This window comes from Neoarius graeffei, chromosome 24, assembly GCF_027579695.1.
Source record: "Neoarius graeffei isolate fNeoGra1 chromosome 24, fNeoGra1.pri, whole genome shotgun sequence".
NCBI classification, from domain to species: domain Eukaryota; kingdom Metazoa; phylum Chordata; class Actinopteri; order Siluriformes; family Ariidae; genus Neoarius; species Neoarius graeffei.
Window position 1 is genome coordinate 33,373,691 of NC_083592.1, and position 23,528 is coordinate 33,397,218.

The following is a 23,528-nucleotide window of genomic DNA, read 5'->3' on the forward strand; positions in this document are numbered from 1 at the left end:
CTAATGAAATGGACTAAAATTAGAAATGTCCTCAATCAGTTTTTTTGCTTTAACTGCATAACAGATGACTACTCGATTGCTTTTTTTTTAAATTATTGATCATCTAGTAAAAAATACTGCTCTCACAACAAGTCAAAACATCAACAAAGAACAAGATAATAATGTTTACAATATTGAAAGTGTATATCTCATGAGCAATGCATGCATCATGCTGCTGTTCGAATACAATAGCTATGATGAATCAGTTACTTTATGTACTGTACCGGGGGATGAAGTCAGACTGGTTGGACACGGAGATCAACTCATATATGACAGAATCTGATCCTTCTGTAGCTATGATCAGACTCTTTGTCACATTAAGGGACAGGACGGGCAGATAGAGGAACTGCTGGGCTGGTGAAGACTTTAGGACTTTAGTGAAGTGGATCAGTTCAGGCTTCCACATGTACAGCGCTGAGTCATTGGTTCCAGCAAGAAAGAGATGTGCTGAGAAATACATACACTCTTAGTATGCTGCACGACTGTTTAAAGGACATGGGACATGAAACATAAATGCACGCTATATCAGTTTCTTTCCATTAAAAATATGAAATAATTGCATCAACAAATACAAAATTATCTATTAAATTCAGCAAAATCGTTATATTCGTGATGATTATATGGCATTTCTGCTCGAGCTCAGATATGCATATTTTACAACCGGAAGAGCCGCTGTCACGTGATCATACGTCACAAAAACTTTCGGGTACAGCACAAGCGGGTAGATGAATATGGAGAAGTGTGAATCGTGATGATGATGAATGCGACAAAATAGTTTTTGTGTCTTGGATGACAAGAAAATTGTTTCGTTTTTAGAGTGTTTAACGTACATTGAACATCATGGTGTATTGCGACCTCCCAGTCAGTCAGACGCGCTGTTACTCCTGTTAGCAATGTAGCTAGGCTCAGTATGGCCAATGGTATTTTTTGGGGCTGTAGTTAGATGCGACCAAACTCTTCCACGTTTTTCCTGTTTACATAGGTTTATATGACCAGTGACATGAAACAAAGTTCAGTTACACAAATTGAAACGTGGCGATTTTCTATGCTATGGAAAGTCCGCATTATAATGACAGGCGTACTAACACCTTCTGCGTGCTTCGACAGCGCATTGATACCTTCACTCGGAGTTGTACCATTATTTTTTAGACAGGGCGGACGGACCAGGGCATTCGCCCGCCTGGCCGTGCCCGACGAGGAGCGCTCTCGGCCGGCTTGGGAGGCAGACGGCAGCCCCTCCTGGAAGTGTGGTTTTACCATGGGCCTCATGCGGTAAGGATTAGTATTATAATTTTGGGTGTATCAATTATTGATTATCAAAATTCTGACTCGTTTCGCCATTTTGAATGTTTTCATCTCGGACTCTGGAAGCATTGTATCTCAATCAATCTCGAAAAATATCAGCAAAAAAAAAACTAGCTTGCAACGGACTTTAGCTAGATCTATGATGAACTTTCAATGTATGATACAAAAATAATACTTCTTTCAACAGATCATTAGCCTTTGAGCAGAATTGTTTTTAACTTACCAGGAAGTGTTATCGAGCCGACCGCTTTCAGTTTCATGGGGATTGAATGAACTCTCACTCTCAGAATCATCTGACCCGTCAGAGTAAAGACAAGATCTATGTTCATGTGAATTTCCAGCTATCGGTTCGAATTGATAGGGTCTAACTTCACATCTCTGTGAAACATTGGGAATATCACTGTCGATGGTGTCCATTTCGGTAACCTGTTTACATTAGATACCCAAGCGCTGGCTCCTTGAAAAGTTTTTGTGACTTCACGGGTCACATGACCGCTTAGCTAATTAACGAATCATTGTTTTACGCTGATGTATAAAAAAGTTGAATAATGTGATGATTTTCACATTTTTGACGCCCTGCAGTGATTTAGATGGCATTTCTTATGTCCTTTATACATAATTATACCCAGAAAAAAATCCATGTCCCATGTCCTTTAAGACTTCATTTGTACTAATCTGGTATGACAACATGTAAAGCAAAAGTGATAAAATATATAAACATACGTATGCCAGATGGAGGAGTGAAAGCATGGACTGAAGAAAGGCCTAGGAAAGGAATGGACTGTGCTGGCTGAAAGAAGGGTTGCTGAGAACGCCATAAAAACACCTCGCATGTGGGATTTGGGCCTTTGGAAAAAAAAAAAGGAAACACGTTTTAAGTCAGACATACTCAGGCTAGAAGTGAAAGTAGAGTTTTATTATATGTGTAACACACACACACACACACACCCATTTGCCTCAAGTGTACTGTATCTGTGGTTCAGACTGGGACTGCACTGCCACTGCTACCCGTGGGTAAAATTATAAACGTCTCGATTGACTGCGGTCTTCGAAACAAGCCTGGCTGAGAATCAACCATTTACTACGCTTAAGATCTGTTCTGGTGCCTCACTATAGTTCTGTGTAACCCAATTCTAAATATGCATTGGAGTCGACATGTCTGGAGTTTCCTGAGAACACAGTGCGTGTTTGGTTTGTCCTCCATCACTCAGACTTCAAACGGTGAGAACTCAGCCGCGAAACAATGCATAGCCTGCACTTGACCTTGCTACTTCTGAGGTCAATTGTCCATAAAATTACACAGCAGTTTCTTCTCTGAACATTTCAAAACAAAATTACCTTCTGTAACAACTAACAGGAATGTCGCCCCTCCCGTGTCTATGGACTCCACTTGTTTGACGTTGGCACTGATTGCTAGCGGCAGGGGGTTTCGAAAGCTGCCGTTAATCCACTGGTAGACGAGGCAGCCGGATGAATTTCTGCCTCCGCATGCCACTAAATGCTGGATGTTCCTGTTTGCTCGCGTAAAGGGAGAGAATGAGAGTGCAGTGATGTCCTGAATTTCCAGCGTGTGATGAAGGGAGAGAGAGCTTCCAGTCCACACAAACACCTAACAGAGGAAAGATTAGCACTTTGTAATTTCTAGATAAATAAGGTATCTGGTTGCACCGTGGTACATGGAGATACACTGTTTTGTCTTACTGGGTACGTGTACACAGTTTCTGATGACAAAAAAGAAACCTTGAACCTATATCGGGTTTTTATTTTAGTAAGCTAAATTAATTTTTTTTCTCAATAGCAAAACACATTGATTTACGTTCTTTGAGTTTTCTGGCTTCTGACTTGTGTGTGAATATATTAAAAATGACTGACTAGAATTGTTTCTTGAAATATCAGTCATTATTCTATCCACATTCACTGGATATGAGCAATCGCACGCTCTGATTGGCTACTCTACTACTAGGTTATCAGCTCATATACCGGGAGTAGAGAAAAACAAAATGGCGGAGCGTGTTGCTGAACCAACTGAGGATGAAATAAAAACTCTACTCGAAAACAAAACCCCCAAAAATACAAAAAAAAAACCCCAACAAAATATGGAATGAAAGTATTTCATGGTAAGAACGTATCATTTTTTTATTTTTCAAGAATTATTATTATCACATTCTTCACAAATTGTAACTGTCATGTCGCCGGTTTGTTTACATTCTAAGCGGAAATTATTTTGTCGGCCATTTTGTATCAAGTTTTTCTCATCTCTCTCTCATTATCTCTAGCCGCTTTATCCTTCTACAGGGTCGCAGTAAAGCTGGAGCCTATCCCAGCTGACTACGGGTGAAAGGCGGGGTACACCCTGGACAAGTCGCCAGGTCATCACAGGGCTGCACATAGACACAGACAACCATTCACACTCACATTCACACCTACGGTCAATTTAGAGTCACCAGTTAACCTAACCTGCATGTCTTTGGACTGTGGGGGAAACCGGAGCACCCGGAGGAAACCCACACGGACATGGGGAGAACATGCAAACTCCACACAGAAAGGCCCTCGCCGGCCACAGGGCTCGAACCCGGACCTTCTTGGTGTGAGGCGACAGCGCTAACCACTACACCACCGTGCCGCCTGTATCAAGTTTTTATTTATCGAATTTGCAAAAAATAAAAATGCTCTGCTTCTCAAAATCCAGTGAATGTGGATAGAATAAAACAGTTATTCCACTCAATCTTGTCGTGCATGGCTTATAGCCAAGTTGGTGCTACGCGCCTCATCGGCTACCAGTTCATGTACGACTCGATTTCGTGGAATAACTGTTAATTGTACTATCACGTCTAATTCACCATCAATCTCAGTCACATTTTTAAAAAAATATTAATTACAGAAATTGAATCAAGGTTCAACCAATGTGGAAAAAGTATTTTAGTGTTCCTATACTTTTAGTTCAAAGTTTTCAACTCGGTGCCATGAAACAGAATACAGGCAACATTTGTGTATCTTTTTTTATACAATATGCTCATACAATACAATGTGCCTCAAAATGAAAATTTATGAGGACGACTTCATTAAAAAAAAAAAAATCCTTATTTCCATGAATAAACTATGGATCACACGGTTTATCATTTGTTGGACAAAATAATATGCCCAAAAATCATGCACATGCCCTTCTGCACATCTGTAATAAGTATACTGTTGGTATACTGGCACTAATGTACAAATACACAGGTGATTATCGGAAATCGAGTGCTGACTGGTCGAAAAATTCGGACTATTTCTCGATAATCACCTCAAGCGACTGGGCAAAATGGTGGCCAATCACTTCGTCACCTTAAGTGAGGAAGTATTATGAATGATGAAAGAAAATGATGAAAAAAATGCCGGGATGCAAAATCCAGCCCCACCTCCTCGTGGTGCATCCTGGATAATGCTCTTGTCTATCGACAGGGGCAGCTAAAGGGGCACTGGTGAAGGCAGGACAGGCCTAGCAAACCACTGCTGGATAAATTGCTCGGGTCACTCAAGATAAGCATTGAAAATGGAAAAAGCTTATCTGCTGACAGGTGCTAGGCCTATCAGGAGTTGGGTGAGAAGGTGAGAAAGACAAGATCAACTGTGAGCTACTGTTCACTTGCGTATGCCTCCGCTCTCACTTGTATCAGAATGCAAGCAATTGAAGGAATAGCACACTTATTATGAATCAAGCAATAGTGATTTGTAGTTGCTGAGAAAAATGTTGTGAAAATTTTGTAAATCCATGCTATATGTTTTGTAAATACATTCAGTCGGTAAACAGGAAGTCGATGTGCGACAGACCTGAAAATGGTATACGTGGTACAGAACCCCAAGCTGAAGCTCAATATTAAATATCAAGCAGTTGTGATTTGTAGTTGCTGAGAAAAGTGTTACGAAAATTTTATAAATCCATGCTATATGTTTCGTAAATACATTCAGTCGTTAAACAGGAAGTCGATGTGCGACAGACCTGAAAATGGTATACACTGTATAGAACCCCAAGCTGATGTTTGGTACCAAATATCAAGCAGTTGTGATTTGTAGTTGCTGAGAAAAATGTTGTGAAAATTTTGTAAATCCACGCTATATGTTTCATAAATACATTCAGTCAGTAAACAGGAACTCGATGTGCGACAGACCTGAAAACGGCACACATGGTATAGAACCCCAAGCTGAAGCTCGGTACCAAATATCAAGCAGGTGTGATTTGTAGTTGCTGACAAAAGTCTCATCTCATCTCATTATCTCTAGCCGCTTTATCCTGTTCTACAGGGTTGCAGGCAAGCTGGAGCCTATCCCAGCTGACTACGGGCGAAAGGCGGGGTACACCCTGGACAAGTCGCCAGGTCATCACAGGGCTGACACATAGACACAGACAACCATGCTGAGAAAAGTGTTATGAAAATTTTATAAATCCACGCTACGGTATATGTTTCGTAAATACATTCAGTCGGTAAACAGGAAGTCGATGTGCGACAGACCTGAAAACGATATACACAGTATAGAACCCTAAGCTGAAGTTTGGTACCAAGGGGCTATGATTTGTGGTTGCTGAGAAAAAGGGAGTTTCAGACGGACAGAAATACAGAGATACAGACAGACGTAAACCAGTATACCAGCCTTTTAGGAAATGCTGTTCCTAAAAGTACTAAAGATGCGACAAAGTTTGGTCTAAAACTATTCAAAGGTAAGGTAGAAATATGATTTATTTTATCTATTTCAAATCAGACTATTTTATGTGAGCCAGCGTAGATAAGTGACAAGTCTGTGTGCGCTTTTATTACATTTGCATGCTGCTTTTGAAATTTGAAATAAATTATTTTTTAATACGATTTTTAAAAAATAAAATCACCTGCATATTTGTTCTAAAACTACAGGGTGTCCCAAAAAAATGTACTCAACTTTGACTCCTCATACTGTAACTCATTGGATTTTTCATTTCTTTTCAGATCAAATGGCAATTCAGATTAATGGCAGAAGCATGACTAAGTTTTGAAGAAAGAAAATTTATTATAAAGTGCTACTGGAAGCACGAAAACATCATGGAAGTGCAAAGACAATTTAGAAGACATTTTCACAAAGATCCACCAATGCGATGCACCACTGCTCGCATCCGAGATAAGTTTGAATCGGATGAAACTGTGCATGACGTCCATAAGGAGCGTTCAGGAAGACCACGGTCATCAACCAGCCCCGCAATGAAAAATCAATTGCTGGAAACCCTCAACCGATCCCTACAGAAATCTGTACGACAAATGGCTCGTGAGACAGGAATCCCCAAATCAAGTGCCCATCGCATTTTGAAGCGAGTTCATTGTAAATGTTACATTCCAACATTAATCCACGCTCTAAATGAAGACGATCCTGAGTGAGTACATTTTTTTGGGACACCCTGTATTATCCGCCTCAGGCTCAGTGAATATCGGTGAATAATTGTTAATTAAATATATGTAATTTACCAGCTGGGAGGTCGGTATTGTGAAATACCGTGACCGAGGTCCTGAAAGTACTGAGCGAGGCCCTCTGGGCCAAGGTCAGTATTCAAGGCCAAGGTCACGGTATTTCACCATATGGACCGACCTTAAGCTGGTAAATAATATATTTATTTTTTTCTTTACCAAATTCTAACAGAAAACGAGAGCACCCGAAAGGGAAAACCGAGCCAAGCCGCCATTTTGAATCCTCATTCACGGCTGTAATGCAAATTGCTTCCTCCTCGGTATACGAGTGCACTTCCATGGCAGGAAAAAACTACATTTTGCCGCCTATGTAGTCCCCTATTTATACAAATAGGAGTCATTCAGGATTCAGCCATGGTTTTGCTCGGCATTAGCAAGTTAGAGGTTTTTAGCTTTCTCCTGAAATGTTTTCTTTAATTTCTTCTTTCTCAGGGTAGTAAAACTCACTTTCGCTGTGAACACTGTCGTTATCGCTATCCATGCTGTAAAATGAATACTATTTTGAATCCTCATTCACGGCTGTAATGCAAATTGCTTCCTCCTCGGTATACAAGTGCACTTCCATGGCAGGAAAAAAACTACATTTTGCCGCCTACGTAGTCCCCTATTTATACAAATAGGAGTCATTCAGGATTCAGCCATGTTTTTGCTCGGCGTTAGCAACAGTTACAGGTTTTTAGCTTTCTCCTGAAATGGTTTCTTTTAGTTCTTCTTCCTCAGGGTAGTAAAACTCACTTTCGCTGTGAAGACTGTCGTTATCGCTATCCATGCTGTAAAATTAATGCTATTCTCCTGAGAAATGTGAAAATAAATGTTGACAAAAATTGCTACTATGTTTGTTGTTGTTGTGAACGAGCAAGTCGCCAGAGGTCCATAACCGGGGTCCGTAACTGGGGTCCGTATCGTAGGATACGGACCCGCTCGCCAGCCAATCAGAGCGCAGGATTTGATGGAAACCAGACTGTGAAAAAAATAATATAACATACTATAATGTAATTTAATATAAAGGAAGGCAGAAGGTTCCTTCACCTGATTCAGTGCAATGAAATATTCCAGCATGTGGACAGAGAAATGTTTAACATCACGGCTTCCCACAGCCCTGGTATGCTCCTGGAAAAGAAAGAGAACCAGGAAAAATTTTATATATATGTGTGTGTGTGTGCGTGTGTGTGTGTGTGTGTGTGTGTGTATATACATACACACACACACACACACACACACACACACACACACACACACACAAAGACTGAAGTATTTTAAAAAGGATTGTTCTTAATGTGTCAGAATATAGGGAGAGCTATTGTTGGTGCATGGTGGCAAGTGAACGCACAAACAGCCACCCCAGCGGACTCACTAGAGTAAAATTGAGGTCTGGCTGGAGGCGGAATATGCTGACATTGGCAGCAGGTGACTTCGTGGTGTCTTCGTGGGCCACTGCCACATAGGTGGTGCCATTTACTGTAAAACCCACACAAGAGCCTGGTTTCTGCACACTCACATTCTGTAACAGCAAAACAGACAGACGCGGGCGTTTGCTTTTCTCGTGTCTCTTTCAAACATTTATCCTGGCTCATCTTCTCATCGTCCGTGCTGACTTTCAGCCAAAGTAAAATAAAACATTTGGGCCTTGCAATCGAACTAAAATAAAGTATTTGAGCCTAATTTCTTCATAGAATAGCTGCATTAAGATCGTTTATTTTCTTTCGACAGAGCGCATCCTAAATTATATATGATCTCTGAATTCAAAAGCAACACTCAAACTCCTGGCTTTTGAAACCATTCATTTCAAAAGCTTTCTTATTAGCTATCAGTCACACACCTGAATGGGCACGAATACTCCTTGCCACCTGTAGAGGGTGACCTGGTCATGCAGGAGCATCAAGACCAGAGAGGAGACTCCGTCAAACACAGAACACCATCCTAAAGGCCAGGTGTCTCTGAAGCGCTGATACACAGCGAGCTGTGAAAAATCGCCCCCTGCCAAATCAATACAGAGTTTATTTCAATACAAACGTTCAGTGTTTATTTTTCTAAGTATAGAATGTCGTACATATTCATTACAGTAGGTTTGTGGCCAGGATTTAAACTGTGGTGCGACATATGCTTTAAGAAAGCAAGTAGATGTTGAAATAATGATCTTACTCATGCCAAAGGCTGTGTCTGAGTTCGTCTCGAATTCCACACTGACTGCAGAATCCAGACCGTTACTGCGAGCCACTGTCAAATACACAGTCCCAACAGTCTCTTCAACTGTTAAAGAGCTCAGAGTCCTACACACACACACACACACACACACACACACACACACACACACACACACAAAATGGCACAAGAGAAATAAATGTAAACCAGTACATCCAAACATATTTCACGAAAGGGAATTGTGTGTGTGTGTGTGTGTACCTGTTGCTAGATGGAGATATTCTGAAAAGCCCCAGTGGAGCCTGGTTCTGTAACACAGTGATAAAGGTCTCTATATTTTCTCCCAGTCGTGCTCCTCCAGTAGGGTTGAACAGAGACACTCTGAAGGTTTCGTTCATTTCCGGTTCAGCATCTAGAACTGCCCAGATCTCCAGAGTCTAGAACCAAACACAGAATTCATTTAAAACACTCGTCGTTGTCGTCGTCATCACTGCCGAACCCGACCCAGGCTTGAGGCGGTTCCTTTCTGCACACTCACATTCACACCTACGGTCAATTTAGAGTCACCAGTTAACTTAACCGCATGTCTTTGGGGGAAACCAGAGCACCCGGAGGAAACCCACGCGGACACAGGGAGAACATGCAAACTCCACACAGAAAGGCCCTCGCTGGCCATGGGGCTCAAACCCAGAACCTTCTTGCTGTGAGGTGACAGTGCAAACCGCTACATCACTGTGCCACCAATTTAAGATACTAGCTAAGAAGAACAACAATAACTTTATTCATCACATGCTTGTGAAATTCCTGTCTGCATTTAACCCATCTGGAGCAGTGAACACACACATGCACACACACACGTGAGCAATGAGCGCACACACATACCCAGAGCAGTGGGCAGCCATGCTAACAGCGCCCGGGGAGCAGTTGGGAGTTAGGTGCCTCGTTCAAGGGCACCTCAGCCCAATGCCATCCCATATTAACCTGTTCTGTTCATTCCCGTAACCGCATTGCGGTCGTAGGGAGGCATAAGAGATGCTGACATGGTCACTCATCTCTCATGTCTTTTCTCTGGGCTTGGATTGCTTGGTGGCACCCATCTCCTCTCCAAGCATATTCACACCTACGGTCAATTTAGAGCCACCAATTAGCCTAACCTGCATGCCTTTGGACTGTGGGGGAAACCGGAGCACCCGGAGGAAACCCACGCAGACACGGGGAGAACATGCAAACTCCACACACAAAGGCCCTCGCCAGCCGCTGGGCTCAAACCCAGGACCTTCTTGCTGTGAGGCGACAGTGCTAACCACTACACCACCGTGCCACCATATTAACCGAACCATAAGATATAAGAATAATATAATAAAATCATATAAAATATTTTTTCCCCGACTACTAGCACGACTTGACATTACATTCAAGGCATTTAGCAAACGTTCTTATCCAGAGTAATGTACAACAAGACCCTGACATACAGTGGGCAGCCTGGGGAGCAGTTGGGGGTTAGGTGCTTTGCTCAAGGGCACTTCAGCCATTCCTGCTGGTCCAGGGAATCAAACCAGCGACCTTTTGGTCACAAAGCTGCTTCTCTAACCATTAGGCCACGGCATCCCCATGACACTTGCCAATGACACCTCAACTTCATAGAAATCCTAAATACATTTCACTAAATTGAAGTGAAAATGTTTTTATTTGTTATTAATCTTGCCTGAGGCAGTCTTCCTACAAAATCATGATGTGTAAGAAGCCAGTAAAAACAGTCAGTAAACTAGAAGGGCACTCTGTAGAGCGCATACCTCCAACAAGCCTCATATTATCAAAATCAAAATCACTTCAGCCTAGGATAATACTAAAGCTGTACACCAAATTTCATCAAAATCCATTCTCTACTTTTTGAGTTACATTGGGAACAGACCAAAAAAAAAAAATCCTGGATCCACAGACATATCCGGATTTGCATCAAAATCTAGTCAGTTATTGCTTGGCCCATGGCTCACCTTTCCTCCAAAGTTCATGAAAATCCGTTTGTTACTTTTGGAGTTATGTTGGGAACAGCCAGACAAACAGAGGCGAAAACATAAAAATCATGATGTGTATCCAACAAAGATGGGGAAGGTAATTATGTGCAGTATGAAACCAAACAGATTGTATAATATTATAGAATAGTATAGCTTATATCCCTCATCAAAAAATTCCTGTGCAGGGATTGGCCAATGATGGCTCATGTGACTTAAAATAGTTCCACTACTGATTAATCAATGTGTCACGTGATGGGTAATTCTGTGCCAAATCACCAGAAGGCTCCCGACTTACCATCTCAGATTTGCTTCATAATTTTTTATTTTGATGCCCTTGTAACTAATAATTACTGTGCAAAATTTTAGGCCAATATCTCCACTAGTTTTGGAGATATTAAGCCTTCAAAAAGGGGACGTGGCCCCATATTTAGCATAAAAACAAGTGTTACAATCAAACGTCCATAGTTTGATGGCTAATAACTTTTGAAATGTTCAAACTAAATGGTTCAAATTTTCACACATGATTCTTTGATATAATAAGGCTCTGTACACAAAAGGAGAGCTTTGTACGTGACATATTTTCAGATTTATGGCGTGCCAAATAGGGCTTCCTGGAATGCGCATTTGTCCATGGTAGCAATTTTGGCTCTCTATCTCCAGATTTAATGACACCAGATGTCTGATTCTTTTTAATATATGAGACATGTTATAGTACTATCAGGAAAACATGTTATATCTGTGACAAATATTATACTTGTCTCATATATAGGCCCCTAAAAATGGAAAAAAGCTTGTCGCGTCTGTATTTTGAATGCTTATAGCAAAAAGCTGACAAGGTCTACCAGAAAACAAATTAGTTCAGTGAAAAGAGCAAGGTCTAATTGATATATGTACCAAATATGAAGTTGGTGCTGTGAAGAAAACTATTTCATTCAAGCTGTTGAATATAGAAGGTTTTAAGACATGTGAAAATGCCATTCACAAGGTTACATTCACAAGGTGGTGTAGTGGTTAGCGCTGTCGCCTCACAGCAAGAAGGTCCGGGTTTGAGCCCCGTGGCCGGTTAGGGCCTTTCTGTGCGCAGTTTGCATGTTCTCCCCGTGTCCGCGTGGGTTTCCTCCGGGTGCTCCGGTTTCCCCCACAGTCCAAAGACATGCAGGTTAGGTTAACTGGTGGCTCTAAATTGACCGTAGGTGTGAATGTGAGTGTGAATGGTTGTCTGTGTCTATGTGTCAGCCCTGTGATGACCTGGCAACTTGTCCAGGGTGTACCCCGCCTTTCGCCCATAGTCAGCTGGGATAGGCTCCAGCTTGCCTGCGACCCTGTAGAACAGGATAAGCGGCTAGAGGTAATGAGATGAGACTTTTGTGAGATTTGTAAATCATTTGTCATATTTACAAATATACTACATATATGCATCATCAAGAGAATTTGAATTAATAATGATGTTACATCACATGCTACCTTGTGAATGGCATTTTCGCATGTCGTAAAACCTTCTTAAAACATTAAATCTGGAGATATAGAGAGCCAAAATTGCTACCATGGACAAATGCGCATTCCAGGAAGCCATATTTGGCACGCCATAAATCTGAAAATATGTCACGTACAAAGCTCTCCTTTTGTGTACAGAGCCTTATTATATCAAAGAATCATGTGTGAAAATTTGAACCATTTAGTTTGAACATTTCAAAAGTTATTAGCCATCAAACTATGGACGTTTGATTGTAACACTTTTTTTTATGCTAAATATGGGGTCACTCCCCCTTTTTGAAAGCTTAATATCTCCGAAACTAGTGGAGATATTGGCTTAAAATTTTGCACAGCAGTTATTACTAACAAGGACATTAAAATAAAAAAATATGAACAAAATCTGAGATGGTCAGTCGGGAACTTTCTCTAAAATCTGGTGATTTGGCACGGAATTACTCTTATGTAAAAAAAAAATGGATATGATGTGAGTCAGTCATAGTATATCCTGGATATAACATGAACTGACATCACAGTTTCAAGCTATACGGCCGACTCGAGTCACAGCTGTGGCTCCGTGAGCATTTCTGTGTGTGTAGATCTATGGATCATGATCATGCCTGGCAAGGCAGGTGATAGCATGGTACATTGCACATGCACAGGTCAAAGGTCGCGCCGACGTAAACAACAAACATGGCTGCCTCCAGTGAGTTTATGCCGAGATTCAATCTTAAAACTTTTAGTTTGGGATTTTTTTGATGACGGATATAAATCTAATACACCATACACTGAGAGGCTCCGGTAATTATGGATTCTCTTCGGTGACTGGCATCGTACTATTTTCTATTTCTGTGCCCCTCAGAAAATAGTACTATGCCAGTCACAGAAGAGAATCCATAATTTCAACTGGAGCCTCTCAGTGCATGGTATATTTGATTCATAACATATTTTTAGTACAATCTTTGTTCTATGTTTTAATTTTATGACATCTACAAAATCAAGTCAGGACAAAAATGTCCTTATAAAACTGCACTAATTGTACCTGAGACTATTTTTTAAGCAAATGGTCATCACACCAAATATTGACTTTGCTTCATTTATCCCTGTTTACTGCTCTTTGTAGCATTTTTATGTAGCATTTCATTTCATGAAACAATCATTAATAAAGGTATAATTTGTGCAGTTTTAGAAGGAAATGAGCTGTAGGTTTTACTGCAGAACCAGACCCAGTTCTTCTGGGGCAGCAGCAATATGCAGCAGCAAGAGTCCTTACTAGAACTAGAAAATATGACCACATCACCCCTGTCTTATCCACACTGCATTGGCTCCCAGTCAAATTTCGAATTGTTTATAAAATACTACTATTGACCTTTAAAGCACTGAATGGTCTCACACCACAGTACCTGAGCGAACTTCTGGTCCTCTATGACCCGCCACGCCTACTTAGATCAAAAGGTGCAGGCTATCTGCTAGTACCTCGTATAGTGAAGGCTACATCAGGGGCCAGAGCCTTTTCTTACAAAGCCCCACAGTTATGGAACAGCCTTCCAAGTAATGTTCGGGAATCAGACACAGTCTCAGCATTTAAGTCTAGGCTGAAAACATATCTGTTTAGTCAAGCCTTTTGTTAATGGTGTTTATGAGGTAAAGGTGTAGATCTGGAGGGTCCTCAGACATAGAGTGTTTTGGTAAACTGGGATGTATGGATGCTGTGAGTCCCCCACTCGCTTGCTCACTCGAGTTTGTTGACGGTGTAGTGGCTGGCTGCTTTATGTCCCAGGGTGCCCTCATGCCTGTGTTACCTTCTAGCTCTCCCCTTTTAGTTACGCTGTCATAGTTAGTTTTGCCAGAGTCCCTGCTTGTACTCAGCGCAAAATATACATATACTGTTTCTACTTATTTAAGTGACATTGGGCATACCTAACAACCTGTGTTTTCTCTCTCTTCCTCCCCCCCCCAAATCTGTCCCTCTGAGTTACAGGTCAATCCTGAGATCGAGATGCTGACCTCTTCTGCTCCTCAGACCTGCCTGATCCATCCTGGTGCCCTGTGTCTGGCCAGAGTCTCATCACATCGCTCCTGTAGAGGACGGCCCCATATGGACAGTTGAAAGTCACACTTGGAGGACGCTCTGGACACTTACAGTAATGCTTTTATGGCTGAGGACTGCAGTTGTCATGAACAGTTTTGCACTCAAGTTTCCATCAATGAAGAGTTATAACATCAACGAAACTGACTTCACGTTAAAACTGTTAATGTTATAATCATGTTGTCTGTTGTCGCCCAAATGAGGATGGGTTCCCTTTAGAGTCTGGTTCCTCTCGAGGTTTCTTCCTCATGTCGTCTGAGGGAGTTTTTCCTTGCCACCGTCACCACAGGCTTGCCCATTGGGGATAGATTAGGGATTAAAATTAGCTCATGTTTAAAGTCATTCAAATTCTGTAAAGCTGTTTTGCGACAATATCTTTTGTTAAAAGCACTATACAAACAAACTTGACTTGACTTCTGGACACTTTGACTGTCACACTTACTTCTTATTTTTGCAGCGAAACCCAGCAGCCTTCATTATGTTTCTGTACGAAAAGTGGTCTCTTGCATCATACAACTTAATGTTATCTTACCTTTTAAGCTGTTCTGCTCACCTTAAATCTGACCCCATCTTCCAGAACCACGAAGCCCTCAGAGGGTGTCAGGTCTTCAGTGTTCAGGGTTCCATTGGCATCAGTAATAACAAACTGCACAGTTACAGTCCCAAATATCCCCTGTGGCGGATTTCGTTCGATGATCAGAGTAGCCACACTCTGGCCCAGACCTGACACTGAGGTGGGCTCCCGCAATAGGAAGTGCTCACTGTTGTTGAAGGAAATGATTCCATGGCCATCATCATTGGCTAAGATGGTCACTGTTGCTAGTAAACATGAACAAAAGGAGAATGTTGGAATTTGGGTTCTATGTAAGTGCTCAAACACAACTTCTTCCACACATACACTACCGTTCAAAAGTTTGGGGTCACCCAGACAATTTTGTGCTTTCCATGAAAAGTCACGCTTTTATTTACCACCATAAGTTGTAAAATGAATAGAAAATATAGTCAAGACATTTTTCTGGCCATTTTGAGCATTTAATTGACCCCACAAATGTGATGCTCCAGAAACTCAATCTGCTCAAAGGAAGGTCAGTTTTATAGCTTCTCTAAAGAGCTAAACTGTTTTCAGCTGTGCTAACATGATTGTACAAGGGTTTTCTAATCATCCATTAGCCTTCTGAGGCAATGAGCAAACACATTGTACCATTAGAACACTGGATAGTGATAGTTGCTGGAAATGAGCCTCTATACACCTATGGAGATATTGCACCAAAAACCAGACATTTGCAGCTAGAATAGTCATTTACCACATTAGCAATGTATAGAGTGGATTTCTGATTAGTTTAAAGTGATCTTCATTGAAAAGAACAGTGCTTTTCTTTCAAAAATAAGGACATTTCAAAGTGACCCCAAACTTTTGAACGGTAGTGTACACATAAGTATGGACTACATTCTTCTTTTTAACTTGTGCTAACCAGTAACATTCTTTCCAAGCTCAAGCCCTGGTGATGGGTTTGTTAAAATAAGCTGAAACTTCTCATCTCCTTCTGGAATAGGATCATCCAAGATCACCACTTCAATAAACTTGTACCTCTCTCCATCCGCAAAATGGAGAACCTGTAAAGGAATCGAATTTGATTTACTCTTCTGAACAAGACATAACAATTTCACAAAACGCACAATAAGTGGTAAGAGACGAATTTATATTTATCACTCACTGAAGCTGTAGCATTAAAGTCCAGACTCAACTGAGCCTCTAGATTTTGAGCGTAGAAGAAGACTGAAACGTTCCCGTATGTCCCAGCATCCCGATAAACCACTAAAGATAACACTCCGGTCGTCTCGTTCACTTCGTAACTGTGGGGAAAGAAACACAATACCACACATGTATTCATCATGGCCCATCAATATATCTAAATATAACTTAAAATAAATGACCTGTGTTGTGAATGAGTGTTCCTTACTCTATGCTTTGCCAGCTGATGATACCCTGGATTCCATCGTTCGCATTAATGCTAATTTCTGCTACCAGACCTTGAGTATCTGTTGACATATTCAGTCCAAGAACAAAACGTCAGCCTTCCTTTATAAATATAGTTCGGTGTCATTTGAATAGAGAATAAACAACATGATTACAGTTTGAGGTTAAAGCAGTTCTGATAAAACTAGAACAAGAAGGAAAGCAGACATTCAGCATTACCTTTCAAAGTATAGTACACCTCTAGTGAAAGGTGAAGACAAGGTAGAAAGAGATGAAAGAAGAAAATGTTGAGATGAAAGTATACAGGTGATTGATGAGGAATGAATCACTGCATGATACACTGAAGTATTAAAGATGATGGGATCAGAGATGTGACATTATCAGCGTACCGAGTTTAGGGACAGTCGGGAGGGTCGTTATCAGGACAGCTGATGTTATATTGACCAGGAAAAATTCCTTCAACTCAGGGACGTCATCCTGTTTAAAAACATAGATTGATATTTCAATACAACAGGAAGCAGAAACCGTACAATAAATGTTTCAATGATAACACTATCAAATTCATGAATGTTGATTGATCTATTTACAACCCTAGTTCCAAAAAAGTTGGGACGCTGTGTAAAGCATAAATAAAAAAAGAATGTGAAGATTTGCAAATCATGGAAACCCTATATTTCATTGAAAATAGTACAAAGACAACATAGCAAATGTTGAAACTGAGAAATGTTTTTTTTTTTTTTAAATATATACTTTTTTTTATTTGATGTCAGCAACATGTTTCAGAAAAGTTGGGACAGGGGCAACAAAAGACTGAAAAAGTTGTGTAATGTTAAAAAAACAAAACAAAACTAACTTGGTTAATTGGCAACAGGTCAGTAACATGATTGGGTATAAAAAGAGCATTCCAGAGAGGCGGAGTCTCTCAGAAGTAAAGATGGGGCGGGGTTCACCGCTCAGTGAAAGACTGTGTGGGCAAACAGTGCAACAATTTAAGAATAACATTCCTCAATGTAAAAGTGCAAAGAATTTGGGGATCACATCATCTATGGTACATAATATCATTAAAAGATTCAGAGAATCTGGAGAAATCTCTGTATGCAAGAGACAAGGCTGAAAACTGACATTGGATGCCTGTGATCTTCAGGCCCTCAAGAGACGCTGCATTAAAAGCAGACACGTGTCTATAGTGGAAATCACTGTATGGGCTCAGGAACACTTCAGAAAACCATCGTCTGTGAAAACATTTCATTACTGCATCCACAAATGCAAGTTAAAACCAGATATAAACAATATCCAGAAACACCGCCGCCTTCTCTGGGTCTTTTACGATGGACTGAGGCGAAGTGGAAAATTGGCCCGAGGTCTGACGAATCAAAAGTAGAAATTCTTTTTAGAAATCATGGACACCACGTCCTCCAGACTAAAGAGTCGAGGGACCATCCGGCTTATCAGTGCACAGTTCAAAAGCCAGCATCTGTGATGGTATGAAGGTGCATTAGTGCACGTGACATGGGTAGCTTGTACATCTGGGAAGGTATCATTAACACTGAATGATATATACACGTTTCAGAGCAATATGCTGCCATCCAGACAAAATCTTTTTCAGGGAAGGCCTTTCTTTTTTCAGCAAGACAATGCTGAACTGCTTTCTGCACATATTAAAACTGCATGGCTCTATAGTAAAAGAGTCAGGGTGCTAAAGTGGCCTGCCTGCAGTCCAGACCTGTCTCCCATTTAAAACATTTGGTGCATTAAGAAGCGCAAAATACGACAAAGGAGACTCCAAACTGTTGAGCAACTGAAATTGTATATCAGGCAAGAATGGGACAACATTTCTCTTTCAAAACTACAGCAATTGGTCTCCTCAGTTCCCAAACATTTACAGAGTGTTGTTAAAAGTAGAGGTGATGCAACACAGTAGTAAACATGTCCCGTTCCAAATTTTTTGAAATGTGTTGCTGACCTCAAATTTAAAGTGAGCATATATTTTTCAAAAAACAATAAAATTTCTGTTTCAACATTTGATATGTTGTCTTTCTACTATTTTCACTGAAATATAGGACTTCCATGATATGCAAATTATCGCATTCTGTTTTTATTTACAGTTTACACAGCGTCCCAACTTTTTTGTAATCGGGGTTGTATAACAGTAGCGCTGAATGCAAGGCAAATCACAGGACTATATTACTGTGCTCATTCTAATATGTTCTCATTTCTATGGTAATAACTAATTCACAGGAACTTGGCTGACAAATGCTCCAAATAATGTTAGACTAATAAATGGATTTTAAAAAGTGCTTTTTTTTTAAATTGTTGCCATGTTGAAGCTTTATGTAACGAGATAGTTTCCAGTCTCTAGCACTCTGACTCATCTTGTTAACTTCAAGAAAGAGTAAAAAAAAAACGCTGGTGAGGGAATGACTGTTTATAGCTGCTATAACACAAGTGATATCAGGTGATAACTTATCTCACAGGTGTTTCCCAACATTAGATGGGCTGTTTCACAATCATGGTTGTCTTTTTGAATAACACCAACTAACTCCTGCATGTATATGCTGGAGTTTCTTATACCTTATTTTCCAGGGACACACCAGCCCTACCGACAGCTGTAACATCTCTTATAAGTTCTTATAAATGTGTGTAAGAGTCAAATGCGGATCAGTTGTGGTCATTTCATTTATTCTACTTTGATTATTGCACTTAGATTATTCTACTTAAATTCAGAATTGCATTTTTTTTAGCACTAACTAGGTTTTACTTTGGGACGTATACTGTACTTTCAGTCACAATACAAAGATATTTAAGTGGAAGTTACTTTTTTTTGTCAACTAAGTGCCTCTGACAGGATCCTTCATCCGTCAAAAATGTCCTCTCCAGAAAACATTCACCGTATGATGAGGTTGAAATAATTTTTCAAGAAAATATTTGTCTGTTTTGAAGCAGAATGCACTGTTCTTACACAGTAAAAACAGGACTTGAAACAGATGCGAGACACATTTGCAGCAGAGCTTCACATGTGGTTGAAATGTGAATCCGTAAAAAAGTGTCCCCTCCGGAAAACCACAAGGATCGCCACAACCTCAGGTGTTATTACAGTCATCACCATGTACAAACATCGCTGCACAGGATTTGAAAACTTGTCCTTAAAATCACACCCATTTCAATAGTTTTTCACTTTGTATACCTTACTTTTCTGGACTAAAAGAAAGGTGGTCAATTTTAGAAATACACTACATGTTGCTGTTTTTTTTCACCATAAGTATATGACCTGTAGCTCTGAAATTCTGCGCAGTTGAGTTCCATCCCAAAAGGTCATTTTTGGCAGCAGAGAAAAACAAAAATCTGAGGTTTGATTTTTGGGCTATTGTGGATCCAAAAAGTCAACTCTGATTGTGAAACATCCCAGATATAACTATAAATGGATAAAGGGTATTGCATGTTGTTGTTGTTTTAATTTAGTTTTAAAATCTTGAAATTGGTGTGAGATAAGAGAAATAGAACATTTTGAGATCCATTTCGGAAAATGATCCGTTTGGGGATTATTTACACGATCATTTATTGTTTTCCTATAATTGCACACCATCTCATCTCATTATCTCTAGCCACTTTATCCTGTTCTACAGGGTCGCAGGCAAGCTGGAGCCTATCCCAGCTGACTACGGGCGAAAGGCGGGGTACACCCTGGACAAGTCGCCAGGTCATCGCAGGGCTGACACATAGACACAGACAACCATTCACACTCACATTCACACCTACGCTCAATTAAGGTGGGGTTTACATTAGACCGTATCAGCGGATCATCAGATTAACGTTTTTAAAACGATTAGCGTGCACACAGCAACACCAATACATGATTAGCGTGCACACAGCAACACCAATACACGGATACGCTCGGCTCCGCAGGCATCCTGCGCTCCAAATCACTCCGCCCTGAACAGCGAGTGCCCTCTGGAGGGTGCGCACTCCGGCCCTGCGCAGCTCACAGAGCACGCGAGTGAAGTGCACAAGCAGTGATTCGGGACTGAGCCGCTGTGTGTGTGATCCCAGTGCATATCACTTACCACTTGCAAGTGGAAGGATGGCAAGCCTAAAGACAATCATAACTACACAATGGGCAGTATTTGCATCAGTATTTGCAGTATTTTCATACTTTTATACTCTTTAATGAAAGGTGATACAAGGCGGAAGTCCGCGCCGTTTTTCAGCAGTCGCGTCACATGACAAACGCCAGCGAATCAGGAAGGTGGATGTCACAGTGACGTTGTCCAATGATGACGCCAGCTAGAGCTCAGCACAGCGTATCCGCGTATTCTCAATGTTTACACAGCACCGGAGCTGACACGATCTGGATTGAATACGTGGACCCTGGCGGATTCCCGTTTCCCGGCGTTTCCAGGCGTTTTAATGTAAACGGACAGTGCATCCGCGAAGAAAACGAGACAGATACGGTCTAATGTAAACTTGGCCGACAGTGTAGTGGTTGGCGACAGCGCTAACCACTACACCACCGTGCCGCCTGTATTTTGCCTTTTAGAAGCATGTGATGTAACATCATTATTAATTCAAATTCTCTTGATGATGCATATATGTAGTATATTTGTAAACATGATAAATGATTTACAAATCTCACAAAAGTCTCATCTCATCTCATTATCTCTAGCCGCTTTATCCTTCTACAGGGTCGCAGGCAAGCTGGAGCCTATCCAGCTGACTACGGGCGAGAGGCGGGGCACACCCTGGACAAGTCGCCAGGTCATCACAGGGCTGACACATAGACACAGACAACCATTCACACTCACATTCACACCTACGGTCAATTTAGAGTCACCAGTTAACCTAACCTGCATGTCTTTGGACTGTGGGGGAAACCAGAGCACCCGGAGGAAACCCACGCGGACACGGGGAGAACATGCAAACTCCGCACAGAAAGGCCCTCACCGGCCACTGCACACCATATTATGTTAATTCCTTAAATATGCCATGAAGTTTACATCAGCCTTTGCTTTTTTTCCTTTAGGGAAAAAAGATAATACTGTATACTTTTTTTTTTTTTTACAAGTCATCTATAAAGAAGTAGAATTTTAAAGGTAAACTGCCTTTCAGATTTTTCAAGATTAGGTCATAAATTTTTTTTCCCTTATTTTTGTTTAGTGGACCAAAAGCTACTGAATTCGAATCACAGACTTCCAATTTTAATAGATTTTTTTAATAGAACAATTAATCAATTTAGGGCCATGTGGCCCTAAATTATCCGCTATTTTTTTCCTGCTTCACCATGACCCAATTCAAGATACTATGCCATACATCACGTGGTGGGCTTTCCCTGTTCACGCAAGACATTGTGGGATACAAATTTGAAACAGGAGAGAAAAATGGAGGACGCGAATGAAACGTGAAAGACCAACTACAGTAATAGAAAGCGAGAAGAAAAGATGTTATGTTGCGAAGGAAAGGAAACGCAGGACCAAACTAATAAATATCGGCGCTCAGTGAGCACCTCGGTGTGATCAGTTGTTCGTTTACCGACAGAATGATGTAACTGTCAGTGCACGGTCAAAGTAAACCTGTAGATGGCAGTAATGCAACACTGGATGCCAGCTGCCGTAAAACCCAAGAGAAGAAGGAGGAGGTAAACCTGCGCATGCGCACACGGACTTCCTCTGTCTGCTTGACTGTGTGAAGCGAGCGATTTCATGCACGTTATTTGCTCAATCCCCTCAAATTAAATCACTTCCCAGCCACAGAATGGCCTGGTTTTTTTTGAGATATTACAGAAATAAACGTATATCACAATGACCAAATTTCAGAGGGAACTAAATTTCACCGATTTTATGAAATCAAAAGGCCATCCAGCTTTAAGATGGGTGTGTCTGCAAGCAACAATCTAAAAGCTTTGAAAAAGGATGATATCCGAGTTAGAACAGAACAGTCAAAGGTTGGACGAGCAACGTTAGAAAAAATATACATGTAATACGCAGTCTTGAACCTGTTTTGTGGCTTGTGATAATAACAGAACACCGTTAAATTGAACACACTAAATCAACTTGTCATTTTTATTTTATATCAAAGGTATGCAAACTTAAATGCAAACTTGCACTTAAAGGGGAACTTAAGTCATTTTTAAACTTGCTTTATTTCTTAATTAACGTGTTATTCAATTATGTTTTCGGTTTTAGTAGCCTTATCGTGACTCGTATTGGCAGGGGTGCAGATCTGATGTCAGGATTGAGGGGGACACAAAAGTGATTTTTTTTTTTTGCCCGTATGCAACTCATACCATGCAACCATAAATCACAACTTCATGGAGGCTCGCCACATCATTCAAAAAGTACTGCACAGGGAATCATTTGTGCTTACCTTTCTTGTTTATTTGTCCAGAGTCAGAAATATATTTGTCAAACATTATTTGTTCCACCATTTCTATCTAAAATGTGAAGAATATGAAGTCTTGTTTGTACAATTTTGAATAATTTAGGGGATTTTTATGGGGGGGGGGGACAATTCATGTTTTTCAGAAATTGGGGGGGACATGTCTAGTCTGGCTAACGCGACAAAGCTCTACGAGCTATTGGTCTGGCCAAGATATTAAGCCCAACCGTTTCCCAGAGCCCGTGGTTGACCCGCCTCCCTGAAATGCCTCAGTTTGCTACTGGTCGAAGCCAGAAAAGGCTGTGACGAAGCTTAAACCAATCACATCGCTCTTTCCTCTGACGTATGCGACGCGACGGGGCTAACTGGTAGATTAAACTCTTACCGAAGCCGGTCGGGAGCAAGGCGAAAACGTCCTTCCTTTCAATAAATACCTCCAGGGCTGCTCTTTGCTCCGTTTTCAATGAGAACTTCCCGTTGAATGCTTTCAATACAGCATCTATGCGTAATAGATGCGGAAGCGTGAATGAAGCGCTTCCGGCATAGATTCTGTAAACAATCTATGGCTTCCGGTCGCAGTTCTACCCTGTCAGTGCCTTGAACACGCCTCTACCCAGGGCCGTTGGAGATGCTCAAAATTGATTGGTTCCCGA

General features: G+C 41.0%; 1 protein-coding gene across 1 annotated transcript in view; it reads right to left on the bottom strand.

The window, feature by feature from the left end:
• Nucleotides 1–23,528, bottom strand: part of adgrv1 (adhesion G protein-coupled receptor V1) — a 415,446-nt gene that overhangs the window by 257,110 nt on the left and 134,808 nt on the right. Inside the window, exons 39-51 of the mRNA XM_060907086.1 lie at nucleotides 16,896–16,983; nucleotides 16,490–16,568; nucleotides 16,244–16,382; nucleotides 16,001–16,142; nucleotides 15,082–15,347; nucleotides 9,216–9,391; nucleotides 8,955–9,082; nucleotides 8,632–8,789; nucleotides 8,167–8,313; nucleotides 7,842–7,922; nucleotides 2,683–2,953; nucleotides 2,068–2,190; nucleotides 264–486 (exon numbers count right to left, since the gene is read on the bottom strand). Of these exons, the coding sequence (XP_060763069.1) occupies nucleotides 264–486; nucleotides 2,068–2,190; nucleotides 2,683–2,953; nucleotides 7,842–7,922; nucleotides 8,167–8,313; nucleotides 8,632–8,789; nucleotides 8,955–9,082; nucleotides 9,216–9,391; nucleotides 15,082–15,347; nucleotides 16,001–16,142; nucleotides 16,244–16,382; nucleotides 16,490–16,568; nucleotides 16,896–16,983 (2,021 nt within the window). The remainder of the gene's footprint in view (nucleotides 1–263; nucleotides 487–2,067; nucleotides 2,191–2,682; nucleotides 2,954–7,841; nucleotides 7,923–8,166; nucleotides 8,314–8,631; nucleotides 8,790–8,954; nucleotides 9,083–9,215; nucleotides 9,392–15,081; nucleotides 15,348–16,000; nucleotides 16,143–16,243; nucleotides 16,383–16,489; nucleotides 16,569–16,895; nucleotides 16,984–23,528) is intronic.